The sequence below is a fragment of the Trachurus japonicus genome, chromosome 17 (genome assembly GCF_045865225.1).
Source record: "Trachurus japonicus isolate A0001 chromosome 17, Traja_1.0".
Taxonomy (NCBI): Eukaryota; Metazoa; Chordata; class Actinopteri; order Carangiformes; family Carangidae; genus Trachurus; species Trachurus japonicus.
Genome location: NC_140923.1, coordinates 36,378,307 through 36,394,884, shown reverse-complemented (window position 1 = coordinate 36,394,884; position 16,578 = coordinate 36,378,307). Strand labels below are relative to the sequence as shown.

Genomic DNA, 16,578 nt, shown 5'->3' with positions numbered 1-16,578 from the left:
ACACACACACACACACACACACACACACACACACACACATATGCTCAGCATGCATTGCACACATGCAAGTCACACCTGTATGCTATTAACAATGGCAGTAACATTATTGCTGTGTGATACTAAATAAATGACACTGCATGCTTTGAATTGCAATGTCAAGTAAAGCTGGAGTTATATGAGTAAGAGTACATGGATGCAACTCATCTCTGCACAATTTTGCAATAAGGTAAGGAGCATTTAGTTAGTACTATGAGCACATCAACCTCATTATGACAAAACTGGTGTGATGTCACAGATTCACTCGTGCAGCTCCTACAGTACACCTGGGGAAAGCTGGCGAATGTATTTGCCATGGAAGTGATCATATCGCAGCTCTACACAAAACATCAAACGTCTGGTTTGTTGCCTTTTTAAAAAGTAGGACGAACAGCATGGAGGCAAAACAACATCAAGGTTGAACACTGAGGCGCAAGTCTCAAAAAAAATCTATATTTAGTGTAGAGCTAACCCCAAAGTGTGTACCCTCTTCTCCACCCACGCTTTCCTGGGCTCCCTCTTCTTCTTCTATACAAGAACTAAAGCTTTGTAAATGGGTTACCCCCGTAAAGCCACCCACGCATCAGGTACAGTATGAAAACCTGGGGCATCCTGTTATGACTTCTGGTTTCCTGTTTCCTGTGAAAAATACAGCCCCCCTCTCTTTCACACACACTCTCTATCACACACAAACACACTCATGCACTCGCACTGCTCATTACAACAGAGCAGGCCTGGGATCAGCCATTTCAGATACATTATAGTGTAGTGTTCGAACCTTAAGTCCTGGCTCAAGCATTTGGGAATGTGTTCAGTTCAGTACGTGCAGCAGTATTGTCATTGTGCCATAAGGTGACATGAGCAGCTGTGTCAAAACATTTAATTTGTTTTCATTTCATGTATTACATATTCGCATTTCACGTGCCGAGGAGGAAGATGTACATGTGTCAAGGGACCACTGAAACAGCAATAACAGCGGTGTGTGCTCGTGTGTGAACGGGAGGCCCCCCACCTTTGACAAAAAAATATGAAAAAAACAATTTCTGTGACACACAACATGCTGCTGCTGCTGCACATCACTGCCAGCGTCAGGATACCCGAGCATCTTTCTCAACAGGGGTCGGCCACATCACTCGTAATGAGCAGGGATCTTTCTAGATCTTTCTACCTCCCTGTGGTGGCTCTAGTCTGCCATGCTGAATAGTCAGTGACAGTGCACACGGTTAATTGTGTTGGCATGAACTCATCGCCCCCCATTTCGCCCTTTTTTATGTTGTGACTTTTGTTAGTGCTGAAATATATATATATGTTTTTGTTTTTTTTACCATATTTCTAAGTGCATTTCCCACATATGACTGTTTTGTATCAGTTTTGGGTGGCTGTCATCCTGTTTATACTTGTGTGTAACAGCAGCAAGATGCGTGATTTTGCACAAATCAAAGCATAATCTCTTTCCAATCAGGCTTTTACATTCCATCGAGCATTCACTCACTCTTCTTGTCTTTTTTTGCAAGAAAAAGCACAATAACATCCTGTTCTTTTTCTTCATTCTCAGCTCGTCGTCCCCTCCCTCTTTCGTACGGATTGGAATTCATTAGCAATCAAAGAGCCACTGACAAACGCCCAATCTTAATTACCCTCTTATTTGCATATTTGCATATTAATGACTGCAGACTGTGCTGTTTTTCTGCTGCAGTAGTCCCCCCCCCCCACCCCACCCCCACCCCCATCAACATTGTTCAGACTTAGCCACACTATGTCGTCTCAGAGCTCAAGGCCTCTCACTTTCTGACTCAAGTTGACAAATATTGAAGGGGAGACATGTCATCACAACACCGGGTATTGGCCGAACAGATGAATAACTCTGCCCCTCATTTAAAGAGGACTAATATATCATCATTCTAATATCATCAGGTCTAATATGTCATCATACTTCACTTTCCTTGGCTTCTTTAAGTTAATTTGGTTGCAACATTGTACACACACCACTCAGTCAGGGCATATTTTCATATCTTTGTTTTGTTGGTTACTTTGGTTAGTAATTGCTTCAGAGGTCCTCAGTGCTAGGCAGTTAATATGCTGCCCCCATCTGGTGAAACAAGTGTAAGACAATATTCCAGAAAATTAGGACATTATGTTCAGATATTTCAATACATACCATTTATTGACAATTATGACTTTATAAAGACAAAAGCCTTTGATGATTTTTACCATAAAAAACTTTTTTTTTTTTTTAAACCATAACCGAAAGGAGGAAGTACACAAAAATAACAAAACAAAGGAGTGAAATGCACTTCAATGACAAATCCATGTCTTGTTGTTTACACCAGAGCGCATACAAAGATATTACCACTTGTTTCAGCTGAGACTACACAACAAGTCGGGATGCAGCTTGCTGAAGAGTTTTCTTACAGATGGCGCTGTCCAGGGTTGGATCTCTATTTTTATTCATTCATTTTATTTTTTTGAAGGCAGCCTCTGCCCCAGCATAGGTAATCTAAAGCTAATGATACTGGAACAAACTGAGGATGTCGTTTTAAGTTACTAAGAAACAACCCCAAACATGACAGAGAGAGCAGAGGGTGCATTTAAGGTTTGAACTATTTTTTTGGCTCTGACATGAGTGTCATGCTAAAATGTTTTAAACGCTGTGCTTCATCTGAAGGCATCTCAAAATTTGTAGAAATCATTTGCGTCAAATGTCAAAAAATGCAGAAAATGTCCTCAACTCGGTCACCTCTTGCCAACACAGACAAACCTAACCTGACCTGTTCAGAAAAACAAACATTTCTCAGTGTGTCTGCATGTCATATATAAAAACAAATCCATACATGATGTATCTGGCTGTACACACACACACAGATACATAACCATGATTGTAATAACTGAGATTAACGTATAAGTGCTATAAGACCCAGAACACTTTGGAGAAATTCAGACGAGAAAAGTAAAATGCTGAACTGAGAGAGAAAGACAAGTTTGAAAATTGAGCACAGGTATTATATTAGTTTTAAAATTACTTAAAGAGACAAATCTTCCAGTTTGGATACAGTGTGTACAGTCTGTATGACTACTGGATATTGAGGCAAAGATGAACAAAAGCTTAACGGTATGTTAGTCTCCAGGGAGATTTGATGGCCCACAGTCCTGAATTGACCTTAACACAAATTACTAATAACCAATGTTCTCCACGTTGCCAACAAACATTCAGAGGAATTATGCTGTAATTGATTTAAGAAGAAAAATTTCATGGATAACAGAATCTCAGCGGACTGACTCCACAAAAAAGGTACAAACTGTAGATAGAGTATCCTTCCCATCAACTGTATTAAATGTCAGCAGAGTTCATTTGATGACTGGAGCATTTAGGGGGGGGTTCACCTGAGGGAGGATGTGGCAAACAAGATGTTGATGTGTGGGTGTATGGTCTTAGGCAGCAGCTTCTCTATGTTCTTACATACTGTGAGCATGAGTGTAAACAGAGAGTGTGTTCAGTCTGCAGGACGTGTGGGAGTGCTCGGTTGGTTCAGCCCCATGGTTTTACAAAGCCAGCCGGCAAAGTCTACCTCCTCCGCCTCAGCCCGCTTGATAAACGTATGGTTCTGAAACAAAACACAGACAATCACACAGGAATAAGATGCTAGACTTTGAAAACTTGAAATTAACAGTTTGTGCTGCCGGCTCAGACTGAAGAGCGAGCATGAATACAACATTTGCTCTTATAAAATATCAAAAAGGCTGACCTCAAGGCAGATTGGGCGTAGAAGTGTTTCTACAGCAGATATTTTTTTGTGATCTAAATCTTTGATTTTTCTGATATTGAACATGTCCCCTGTGCAAAGAGGCCTTAGTCTTAGTCTAACACTTACCATCAACATTTTCAAGTCTGCCCTGTCTGCTGGATTTTTGATGAGACTGTAAAATAACAGAGGAAGAGAGGAATCTTTTAGAGAGAGCTTTTCATCCATCAAATTTATCACAAAACATTAAATCATATCTAATAATATGACAATTTAGCTTAAACTCAAAACTGAAAATGTGTTGCGTGTGTCCAGTGTTTGTAACAAAAGACAGCTGAGCAATGTTGTCAGGATAAACTGCTGTCTCACCACTTTGTTACAAAGTCCTGGAAGTCAGAAGTGAATACACCATGTGGTAGTTTTGGAGGAGGCTGAAATACAGAAAATAGGAAAGAAAATTGAGAAAGAGGTGATTAAATACGACCATATCACCAACAGCACCAGTTCTATATATAGTAGCTATCACTATGTGGAATCAGATTCATGTTCTTTTTAGCTGTAAATGTTTAGATTCTCACCTCATTTACGATGTAGTCTAGGAGTTCAAAGATGGCCATTACAGCCCCATGACCTGGAAAAGGTGGTTTCATATTCAACATTTCAAACAAGACTGTTACATAAAAACACACTGATTTTGTCAGACTGTGTTTGTGTTGCTCACCGCTGACGGGTCTACCTGGCGGCCTCGGTCTGGGTGAAGTGCTATGTGTCTCCCCCTCACCACCATCCAATATGGGTCGTCCAAATATGGCCTCCAGTTCTCTAGCATCCGGAGGAGGGATGGGGAAACGTCCAATCGACAGCTCCACAAGGGACAAGCCCATACTCCATACATCTGACTGCACAGAATAGTGGGTTCCCTGCAGTCTCTCAGGCTAAACAACAAACATTAACAACGCATAACAAGGTCAAAATTTCATGTTTTATCGACAAATTCAAGGAGCTGTTCAAGCACTAGACGTCAGATATGAAATGGGTCGTATTTCGTTGTGGTGTTATATTTGTTTTGAACTGTCTGTGGACAGCTGGGCTGCTCATAAAAACTTAAATCACATAATATACCACATATTTCAAACTGAGGCACTGGTTAAAGTGAGGTCATTCATAGTTTAATAGAGCTTTGTGGTGTTGACAAAATGATGAAGAATTGAAACAATCAATTCGAAAAGCGAACCAAGTTAGACGAAGCAATGTTGAGCAACTGAGTATAATTCAGAGAGACCAACATACCGACATATACGATCTTGTCCCAACGAAGGAATTGGCCATAGAGTCTATGAGCTGCCCGCTCACGCCAAAGTCACACAACTTGATCTCACCACGTGAGTTCACCAGCATGTTTGAAGGTTTAACATCTGTGAGTAAAAAGGATACGTTAAGAAAACTTCATCTGAGTGGAAATCGATGATAATGTGCCACTATACATAACAATTATTGACAAAGTTAAATGAATCATTTACATTTCATTTATCTTCAGCATCTACATGTATTAATGTGCTTCAGCTAAATTTAAGGCACCTTGCTACTGCTATGGCTTACAGATGAATCTCCATTTTATTAAATAGAAAAGTAAATAATCAACTTGATGAAAACTCTGATACCTCTATGCATGATTTGGTGTTTTTCTCTCAGGTAGGCGAGGCCTCTCAAAACCTGTTTTTTTTTAAGGAGATAAATTATTCAAGTCAATAACTGTAAATAACCTTAATGTGAAAACAACATTCAGAAACAAGCAGGAAACCCATCTAGGCCCACGCTGTGCATCTGCATTGTAAGTCTGTGGGTTATTTTGAGCTCAATACAGTAAAGTGAAAGAGTACTATGACAACAAAAATATCTTTTTGTTGATGAAAATGCTTTATATCTCCACAAAACAACTGTGCCTTTTCATTATTTCATTAATTACAAACAATAATTTACTATCACATCATATATTAAAATGGCTTATACTGCTGTACTTACAGCAATGCTGACTTTGCCCAGAATCTCTTCAGGGATCCTCCTTGCTTCTTTCAGCACCTGGTCCAAAGATCCACCATCCTGGACAACAAAGGGAGAGAACAAATAATACAGTGGGTCATGAAATAAAAATGCACATAATTTCAAAGGTACCTTTTAGATATTACTGGTTTTCAATCTGTGGAATACACAAACATGTTTTTTCAGAGCAAGTATTCAAAGTGGTTTGTAATGTAATGTACCGTAATGATTTTACACCTGCCAGAGTCTCTCAGGTCTTTACACTTGCCTGTTTCTTCCCCATTCAACCTTCTGGCTGTATAAGCCAGCTATTTGCTTACCTAATATATCCCAGACATTGATACTATGTACCCTTGTTAAGCAATAACCACGTTAGAACAATGGGGTAAAATAAGATAATTGCCACATATGGCAACACATACTCTTTAAAGGGACAGTTCAACATTTTGAGTTCAAAACTCATCAAATACACAATCCAACAATTCCAAAAGGCTCTTGTGCAGGTCACACTCTCGTTGTGACCTGCACATTCACCACGCTATGAAATAATAATGTCACATTACGAGACAGAGTTGTTTTCGAGGCAAATGCGTAGCTGAAACTACACTCCAGACACGGCTGCTGGGCAGAGTGACTTCAAAAGCGCTAGTACTATAGTTCAGAGTGTTGTAATGTTATATAATTATACATGATTATTTCATAGCATGGCAAATTAAAGGTAATGAACCTACCCATATGACTATAGGCATTATGGCAATAGGCGAATATGCCAAAATGTTGAACCATCCCTTTAATATCTTTTACAGCTACTCACACACACAGTCATTCCTCTTCATGTTTCTCACCATGTGCTCCATACAGACGCTGATCTCTCCATCATTATAAAAGGCTCCATAGAAGCCCACAATGTAGGGAGAGTTACACTCATGCAACACTTGAAGCTCTCGGATGATCTGGTTTCTGATCGCAGGTTTGATCTCTAGATGAATGAGCTGAAACAGAACAGAGAATCGAGAGAGAAAGTTAATTCAGGATTACTTTCCTACACTACAACTTTTGTTTTTATTACATCCAAGACATCCAGCTGCACCCTCGGTTACTCACCTTCCGGGCCATGATTATTCCAGATGGTTTGTGGCACTCCTTGTTGACTACACCTCCATTGCCTGCACCCAGCTCACAGATTCGTTGGAAGTCATCATCTTTTAACTCGCCTACCTTGGCTTTCTGGGTAAGGAAAGCCTCTAATCGTTTCTTCTGTTGTTCATCCAGGTCCAGCTCCTCCAATATTTTCTTAAGTGCCTCTAAATTGGCCCTGAGAAAATGGATATGGGCTATAAATAATACATCTTTTAAGTTGTGCAAATGAATGACATATCTTATTCAGGATGCAACGTTAACTGGTTGGTAGGATAACTTACTCAGATGAAACATCTGTGTTGGTGGAGGGGGATAATCCATCGCCAGTGGGTGCAATGTTTAAAGGAACTGGTCTCTTTTTAGGAGGCATGATTTACTGTGGATAAACTATGGGCTGGGGTTAAGGGACACTTGTCTTTCCTGACTGCAAATAATAATCTACTGGGACTAACCTCTCGAAGTAGATATTTTTTGATATGCAGAAATAAGTATTAATTTCATAAGCACTGGGTTTGCAGGTTAAATAGCAAAAAACAGTGTTGTCTTGTGGACGCTTTCAGGACAAAACGCACTTCGCGTTTCCTGTCAGTTGCCAGGTTGGACAGTTCAATATGATTAATCAGGCTCAACACTTTGCTTGGTCTCAGACTTCTCTAAAGAAATAAAATAAAAAATAAACCCGATCCTTTTCTGATTCCCAATACAGTGAACAAGGCTTCAGATGATTAAAGAGAATCGGATGCTATAATGCTGCCGTTTGCTAGTTGGCTAATATTGCACCTACTAATGGCGGCTAGGTTATTTGGACACACAACTATTAGTGTTATGGTCACTGTCCCAACGTGCAGCAACTGGATTTTAAATTAACCCGCACTGAACTAGCTACGACGTGACAGCAAACCAAACATTTTGAGAAGCAGAGCCACCACTAGCAGCGAGCTAACTTTAACTGCTAGCTGTTGCGCGATACCAACACATCTAACAACGAGAGTAAGCGACTCTTTTACTTTACTTCCGGCGTTGTTTCCCCGGCTCTGTAAATTAGAAACACCAGCTCATTTGGTGCCGTAGTGTCGGTCAGTGTCGTATCCTTGCCCCTTCGTTTAAGCGGGCAGGTGTGTGTGAGTGTGTATGTGCGTGTGGTCGCTGCAGACACACACACACCGGGTCCCAGTAAAAGGCAGCAGCAGCAGCGGGGGCAGCGGCAGCAGCAGCAGCGGGGCCCAGGAGTAGCTCACACTGCTCGGCTTAACTACGGAGAGAATCTCGCGATACTTGAGACGTTGACAGTCAGCTGTGCAGTGTATGAAAATGGGATTATATTTCCAACAGCACTGTTCTCACTTATTATTAGACATGGTCATTGGACATTTGGTTTCTGAGCGTTTAATTTTTCTTTTTTTTCTTTTCTTTCTTTCTGGCAAATCTGGCAAAGTATAAACAGTAGATGATGCAAACTAAACTTTATTACATTACATTTATTACAATTGCATCAGTCCTGCAATAAATATCACCTTCATGAAAATTTATTTTGTTGAGTTTTTGTTGAAATAGTTGATCCAACTTCATCATTATATTGGATTGGAGTTTGTGGTGCTTTTGAACTGTAGAGAATACTTGCATAAGAAACGTGTTTCAGGTATAACACAACAAAATGCAACCGAATTTCACACTGCAGCCACCAAACTGTCACCTGAGAATGGGATTAGTTCCACCCCCCTGCGATATATAGATGTATAGATGGAGGAATATATGGATGGGTACTTAGGCACCTACCTAATAAAGTGGCAACCAAGAGAGCAGGTCTGTAGACCTTGGCATGATTGGATTCATCATTTGGGCACACAGCACATTGTTCATGCAATGTCTAATGTCAACTAGATTTTGACACACATAGCTCATCTATAAGAAATGACAATAGGATTATAATGTAGCGTGTACGTGCAAATCCCCTCACACATTTGTAATTAATCAAATTACCAAAACCAAATGACATGTAGCTAGCAGACCTAGGACACTGGATCAACCAAATGACATGTAGCAGACCTAGGACACTGGATCATTAGTGGTTTGGAGCCCTGGGGAAATTCCCTGCTTTGCTCATCTGGTACTCTACAGCAGCCAAACATCAGTGGTGGGACAGGCGGGCATGACAATAGCTTTCTGAACTTTTTAATCACCATCTTTCACAATTCACTGGTGAATGTATTAATCATTAGTCATTAGTAAGCAAAATAAAAAATAATAATTTCAAACTGAAAAAACACAGCTTCCCAAGTTTATACTCACTCTAAGAAAGCAATACGTATATACTATAGTCTAGTATAATATATAGTGTGTGTGTGTATATACTGTATATAAAATGTAACTTTCCATGTTTTACACTTGTGATAGGTGGCAATTACTTCATGCAGATAAGTTTATCAGCACATGAAAAAAACAAACAGACAAAAAACAAACTAACAACACAAACACACAGTAGAGTGAATTTATTGAAAGAATATTAAGAAATGCCTTATCTCTTCCCCAAACAGATAATTTCCTTGGGCTTTAGGCCTATAGACTACAACTGATGTGAAATGTAATCCAGCCACTTCTTTGTGTATAAAACACAGATGCTGGTCATTTCAAGATGGTAGAATTTGAAAATTTGTTTCTGTACTGTTTGACAAGCCTCAACTACATCAATGTCACACTAACATATCAAATCCCACAGAAACACTGTGCATTTGTTGTAATATAAAGGCTTTTTTTCCTCCTGTGACCACTTGAATCTTGCTGTGTGTTTTCTTTCAGCAGGGGGAGCTCTTGCTCATTTATTCGCAGCCTTCAGCTGTGTCTGCTCTGATTGTAGCCCCTTCCTTTGGACAGCAGCAGCAGCTTCACAATAGAAAGAGGCAACAGAGAAAGGAAAAAAAATAAAAATGCACAAAATCACCAACATCTCTAACACTGTCAATGTAGCGGTAGACCTGCTGTTGATGCAACAACAGTTGTGCCTATCCTCCTTTACATTACAATATCTTCACGTTCCAGTTTTATTGAATTGCTGCCTAATTCTTGGAAGAGTGATAATCTTTACTTCTGTTAATCATAGCTCACACATCGGTATATATGGCGACATACCCTCTGAGAGGCTTGGCCTGGGTGATAAGGTCAGGGAGTGTGGTGTTCCTGGTGTCCGGCAGCAACATAATAACAACAGCAGCCATGACGCTGATTGTGTCGAAAACAATGTATGGGAGGATCTTGCTGTAAACACCCTGCAAACAGAGCAAAAGGCATTTCAGTTTTTTCAAACCTTCAAATTACCTGACATTTTGACCTGTGAAACAGTTGTAATGAATACTAAGCATGATATGATTTTAGTAATAATAGAAATGTGTGAGAACAGTGCCATCATCAATGATTTTAGCTTGAATTTGCTTTTCCTGCTCTCACGAGTCAAAATATCTGTGACCTGTGAAAAAGGCCAATAGATCTGATTCTTTAGGGAAAGATACAAAGAGGAAGAGTGCTGTAGTGCGGTTCATGATATTAAAAGCCTGGTTAGTAAGTTCTATGGATGCAAAATGAATGCATACAGCAAATGCAAAATGACAGGTAAAGCACCATGATGACAGACTGCATGCAATAACAAAAGAAAGGATGCTGATCAAGCAAATACGTCAGGCCATAGCAAAATATGAAGAAATCTCGAGTTTCTCCATATATGGTATGAGTGTGTGTGAGAGTGTGACAAATCTGTTATACTGAGTCAATGCAATCCCTAAATGCAATACTAAATAACTTGAGTATCTGTTACCTATGTTCACAGTGTATCACTATTTCCTATAGTTATAGACACATAGTTTTGTGAAAATAAAACTACAAGAACAGAAAGAAGCTAAATGAATACATTAATTAATCAAAACAAACAAGCAAATAAACAAACAAAAACACTTACCCATGTAAATCACATAGGGACAAATGATGGCGCCTATTTCTGCAGCTGTGGAGGCGATCCCGATTCCCATGCTCCTGACCACAGTGGGGATCAGTTCAGTGAAGAACACATAGATGAAGCAGTAAGCAGCAGAGACACCCATCTTTCCTAGCAAGGCTAATACCTGCAGCATGATATGCATTTCTGGAAAGACAAACAAACGTGAGGACTAGACAAAACATAATTAATTTTACATGTGTATAATGTTTTCTAATGTCCAGTTTAGTCAATGTTGTAGTTTGTGTCTACAGTACAGACCCTCGGGAAGCAGCCCGATGACCACAATCACAGTGTAGAGAAGAGGAAAGTGGGTCTGGGGACCTGGTTAACCAGCAGCAAAGAGGCTACATTTGCCACCATTTCAATGGCAGCAGAAATGAAGCAGTTGAGGTAGACATTTCCATTCAAGTTACTAGTATTTAGAGAGAGGCCATAGTAGACCAGGGCGCCAGACATCCTGCAGAAACACAACAACAATACAAAGAATTATCGGCACTGAATAGCACTATAATGCAGCATGTTTAAATTATATATTGTTTTCCTATAATAATGCTATTTAATGTAGTGCTTATTACACTTTAAATATGATTGAACACTGAAATTGAAATCTTTTCACTTCTGGTCATCTGGTCATATTGTGACCACCACAGTAAAACAAGCCACTGTCTGATGACAATTACACAATAATTTAAAAAAAAATAAAAACTCTTCAGTTGTGTGAAATTATGATGAAAGAGGATAGTTCATGTTATCGGAAGTACGCTTCATGTAATAAAACACTGCAATCATTGTAGTTAGTAGGATTTATTCCCCCCATTAAAAAAAAAAACTGTACCTGCAATTACAATATATATGTCTAAAGGCCTCCAAACATTTCACTAATCAAGAAACGGGAGTGTGTAATATAAACCATATATATATCTATCTATCTATATATATATATATATATATATATATATATATACCGTATATTATTTTTTTTTTTTCTTCTTTTTTTTCTTTTTTTAAGTATATTTTTTGGGGCTTTTTTGCATTTAATGGATGGGAGAGTCGAGAAAGAGACAGGAAATGGGAGGCAGAGAGGGGGAGAATGACATGCAGGATAAGGCCGCTCGGCGCGGGATAGGAACCGGGGCCTCAACAATGGGGTGGGTGCTCTACCAACTGAACTAAACACTGCCCCAATATAAACCATATTTAGTAAGGTTAAAAACAGAAAACAGATTAAAGAAGAGTCAAGTCTACATTACCATACAAAAACACTTAGAATGGTGATGTTCCTCATGTTACCGGTATGTATCAGGTGCTTATAAGTGTACGCCTGCTCCTGCTCACCTTCATTTTGCTGAATCAGACATACGTAAAAAGGACAAACAACAGTCACAATTGGGCCATTCTTGAAATCAGAGCACAGTAGCTTCTACATGATGAGTGGAAATTACAGTGAACAAAATAAAAAGTATATACCATGAGCTCCAAGCACTCTCCAGCCCTGAATATGACTTCAGGGGCTTGGCTCAGCCTCCTCCAACCGACCTTTCTGCAAAAGCCAGCGTGGAGACTCGGGAATCAGCCTGAACAGACAAACAAACACACGTACAGAGTTCAGTGAACATATGAAAAAAAATTTTTTCACAACTTCAAAGGGATGACAGTCAGAGGGAAGAACACATTAACATACATCTACAGGATGCAGACAGTGTTAATGACTTAAATCAGTATGTGGTTGGGAGCTGAGCCATAAGACTCAAGACAGATGAAGATGTAGGAACGGATGACAGACGACTTTACCTCTATAACATCATGTGACTGAATAAAGACGGACATTTATCAGCTCTGAGAATTGGTGTAGGCCAGACCAGTGATAGACAGCGTAGATGCAAAGAACCAACCTTACAGAACTAAATGAAAAATCCATCTACCGCCTAGCAAACTCCATAGTTCAAGACACCACTCACCCACTGCACCAATACATCACCCCACTTCCCTCAGGACGAAGATACAGAACCCTCAAGTTCAGGAGGGCTCGCCTGGGAAAAAGCCTGATCCCTGAACAGCAGGCCCCGCTGATCTGTCTGTCCAACACTGATCTGTCTGTCCGCTGTTTCACTGTGTCGTCATGTATGTTGTCACTGGTGCTGTGCATGTTGTTGTCGTTGTGTGTATAATTACCTGTTGTTGCGTATACATTGTTGTCTGCCCTGCTGTCTGTCTTGTTATGTATATGTCCTCGCTGTGCAGTCTGTGAAGACAAATTTCTCCATGGGACAAATAAACTTAAATCTAAATCTAAATCTAAGATAGCTCACCAGCAGGCTCTGCTGGTCAATAATTTCTTTATCAAAAATTGAGTGAACAAATGTTACCCATATACTCACCTGTGTAGAATTCATTTGACTGACAATAGTCTTCTTTTGAATCGATTTCACCTAAACTTGGACTATGTATTAGAGCGATTCTTGGTTCCACTAGATATAAAGCAACTTAATAAGATTTTTGGGCAAATCCAAAAATGGAAATGAGAGCACTGAATAAAAGTTTTATGAAAAAAAAAAAGATCTCCAAGGAACAGCTTGCACTTATAATACAGTGAGATGGTACATCTATAGTAATAGATTTTAACTTAGTTGCTCTGCATGTTTTATGACTGAATTTTTTTTTGAATCAATGAAAAACAATAAAATGTTTTTTGGCTATAAAACCTGCACACTTCTTCATACAGCCATACAAATTCACATGATGTCAGGGAGTGAGTGGGTACACATGATATTGATCACATAACTCTAATATTATCCCTTGTTGGTGAAAGTGATGCTGTTACAACCATACCCGGTCTCCCCCCTATACATATTTCTTTAATTGTTTTGTCATTAGAATCTCTCTGAAGTCATTTTTTGTCTCTTTGTGGTCATTCGCCCAGCGGGCCCATCCAGTGATGCCTTCAAACCATTGATCAATATCATTTGTCAGACTTACCACCACGTTGGAATGAATAGGATGCTGGGTATAGCAGTAGCAACCAGCAGCATCCTCCAACCTTGTGTGAAGTACGCAAAGAGCGGCAATGAGGCAAAACCGATTGCAAAACCCAAACTGTGGCCCAGCACACCGAAGTTCGCCCTAGCAGACTGGCTCAGCATCTCAGACCCTGACCAGGAGGAGGATCAAGAACATGGCTTTGATGAGAGAAAACAAAATGGTCAATTTCTCCTGGGAAAAGACGGGGACTCTTTTAACACCAGTAAAAGTGCATATTCTGTTTCACCCAGTACGAGTGATGTCATGTAATTGGACATCTGACCAAGTCCTCTCAGACAGTTGAAGACACAGAACATGATCCAGTTGACTGAGGCGGCTTGGATCAAAGCAGAGACTGTTTGTAAAATCATGGTGAAAAAAAGAAACACAGGTTTCCTGCCAAACCTGTAAGACAGCATACAAAACACAACAACACAGTTATGCAACACCAACTGTCATAATGGTGCTGGGAAAAAAATGAATTACCGTAATTACATTTTTTTCCATGCAAAGTAATTTAGGACACAACTACAACTGCAACAAGAATAAAAGTGATACAAGATTTAGTTGGTTAGGAGGTGACCACTAATAAAGGATCCTATCAGGTCCCCTACAAAGAATAAAGAAGTGGAAAAAGGGACCTTCCATGCATTGTCACACTCACACACCAGATCCCACTGCAGTTCAAATGAGAGATGACAGTAGTTCAGATTACTGCAAGACAATTGTCAGTAAAGGCTGAATGATAATTTCACATATAAACATGAAAAAAATATGATTAATAACTTGTTCTGCACATCCAGATACCTCAGACAAAATGGTTGCGGCGTATTTCTCAGTGCTGTAATCCCAGCCATCCAGACATGGCTCTGTCATTACTGAGAGCTCCACATCAGTGCCATTGCGTGTGGAGTTGATCGATACTTTGCACTGGTGCTCAGGTGTATCCGAAACAAAAACCAAGATTATTCCCACATAGCCACATGGAATTGCACTTAAACAGAACAGAACAGAACAGTTATTAGGATTTGAAAAGGTCCGTATATGCCCAGAAAAGACGTCATTTCGTCGAAGTCTTTGGGTTTTCCAGCCATCTTTGATTGCAAAGAAGCCCAGTGTTATGTGACTAAATCCATACCAAGACTCTCCCACAAGTTCAACTTCTTTGGCTACAACTGACAAACCAGTTTCTGAATCTCTGAAGAGTAAATGTACAGTAAGACAGTGGATTGTGTGCCTATAGTTTTGTACTTGTTCATAATGTAAAATGTTGAACTCAATCCAATGATAACCGTGATGAGGTGAGATGAGGAGAGGCCAGTGAGAGCATCCCGAGTGATATGATTTTGTTAAATGTCCACTGATGACTGCATCATACACTGAGGCTGGTGATACATCAAGGCACAGACAGTAAGACAGCTTTGTCTGCGCCTTAACATCTCCACAAGAAAGGATGGTATTCAACTCAGTGACAAGCGGTTGGCCTGCAATTCTAAAAGGGCAGAAAACATAGCAATGATAAAAACACAGAAACATCTGTTTACAGTAGTTGTGTATCCAACCACAAGATGGTGCAACATCATGTATCTTATATTCAAATAAAGCAATAAAGTAGAGAAATAAGTATCCTTTAACTTTGCTTAACTGACGGTATCAGTACCACAATTATACTAATAATAAGACAGATTGTCTGCATGACTTGTAACATTCCTCCACTGGATCACAGTATTTCTCAGTGACACGTCAGATAAAACAATCCGACATGAACGGACCTCCTGTGACCTTTGATCACATTAAAAATTTCACCTTAAACAAGTCACATCACATCTGCAGCCTGTGTTCGTCCACCGTGACCCCTCGCCTCCCCAACGCCAGGTCTTGCCATCCTCCAGCCAGCGCTGTAACCATAGCAACACCTCTGCGGCCAGTGCGTGAAAATGTCCTCTGACCTCCCCCCCCCCCCCCCAGAGGGGTGACCTCTGGCCTGAGGGGTCATTGAATGGGGTCAGGGGGTCGGCTCTTGCTAGAAGACAGTAAGAGCACTTCACTGATTGGCTATCATTTGCCCTTTCCATACCCTCATCTATGTAATTGGCGTATTGACCAACTGGCCCTTTTGCACATTGTTAGCAGCACCTTATCCAGTTTACGCAGGGTAAAATGTAGGACGGAAGCTGCTATTCCTGATATTTATGTGCCTGCTAATTATTTTAAAGGTGGCAAACCTGAAAACCTCACACATTTTCTCCATCCTGCCTCCACTTCTTATGATGCTGAATCATAAAGCGAAGAGGAAGTAAATCAACAGATGAAAGACTTTTAAGACTATGTCTATGGCACTTTAGATAGTCAAGTAAGCTGCTGGGTAATGATGGAGGAAACCCCCCGACATCCATGACGAGCATTCGCCCCGGCCTTATCCTCTCCCTCTTCTCTTCTCCTCTCCCTCCTGATGATCTATGCCTCCCAGGCCCATCACTTGTCAATATCTCTACATTAATTTGAGAGACTGCGTGGCAGCGGGAGAGACACTGTGTGGGGGGCAGGGCTCTCTGAGCAGGTATGGAGGGAGGCATGGTGGGGGAGCAGTGGCACATGGGAGACAAGGACATAAGAAGG

The 16,578-nt window shown here is 40.3% G+C and overlaps 1 protein-coding gene, 1 long non-coding RNA gene and 1 pseudogene across 3 annotated transcripts; all 3 read right to left on the bottom strand.

Annotated features, from left to right (window-relative positions):
• Positions 1 to 3,489: 3,489 nt before the first annotated feature.
• map2k2b (mitogen-activated protein kinase kinase 2b) lies at positions 3,490 to 8,134 on the bottom strand. The gene is made up of 11 exons (XM_085805829.1): positions 7,238 to 8,134; positions 6,921 to 7,131; positions 6,662 to 6,808; positions 5,799 to 5,876; positions 5,438 to 5,489; positions 5,067 to 5,191; positions 4,498 to 4,711; positions 4,355 to 4,407; positions 4,146 to 4,207; positions 3,906 to 3,951; positions 3,490 to 3,638 (listed from the first exon to the last, which is right to left on the bottom strand). The coding sequence occupies exons 1-11, from the start codon at positions 7,324 to 7,326 to the stop codon at positions 3,528 to 3,530; spliced, it is 1,188 nt and encodes a 395-aa protein (XP_085661955.1). The 5' UTR covers positions 7,327 to 8,134; the 3' UTR covers positions 3,490 to 3,527.
• A 1,580-nt stretch (positions 8,135 to 9,714) lies between these two features.
• LOC146971296 (uncharacterized) lies at positions 9,715 to 10,217 on the bottom strand. Its single transcript, XR_015038110.1, has 2 exons — positions 10,083 to 10,217; positions 9,715 to 9,836 (listed from the first exon to the last, which is right to left on the bottom strand). It is a non-coding gene; the product is annotated as an uncharacterized LOC146971296 (long non-coding RNA).
• Positions 10,218 to 10,393: 176 nt separating this feature from the next.
• Positions 10,394 to 15,032, bottom strand: LOC146971295 (organic cation/carnitine transporter 2-like; annotated as a pseudogene). Its single transcript, XR_015038118.1, has 9 exons — positions 14,767 to 15,032; positions 14,539 to 14,636; positions 14,207 to 14,376; positions 13,918 to 14,089; positions 12,425 to 12,515; positions 12,192 to 12,286; positions 11,200 to 11,398; positions 10,903 to 11,085; positions 10,394 to 10,443 (listed from the first exon to the last, which is right to left on the bottom strand). The product of XR_015038118.1 is annotated as an organic cation/carnitine transporter 2-like (transcript).
• Between the last annotated feature and the right edge of the window lie 1,546 nt (positions 15,033 to 16,578).

Bases quoted from the DNA above. Each gene is read 5' to 3' on its own strand.
- map2k2b (XM_085805829.1), bottom strand. From the start codon at position 7,326: ATGCCTCCTAAAAAGAGACCAGTTCCTTTAAACATTGCACCCACTGGC. The intron at 6,809-6,920 runs GTGAGTAACCGA...GTTCTGTTTCAG, and splicing joins GAATAATCATGGCCCGGAAG to CTCATTCATCTAGAGATCAA. The intron at 5,877-6,661 runs GTGAGAAACATG...TTTGTTGTCCAG, and splicing joins GCGTCTGTATGGAGCACATG to GATGGTGGATCTTTGGACCA.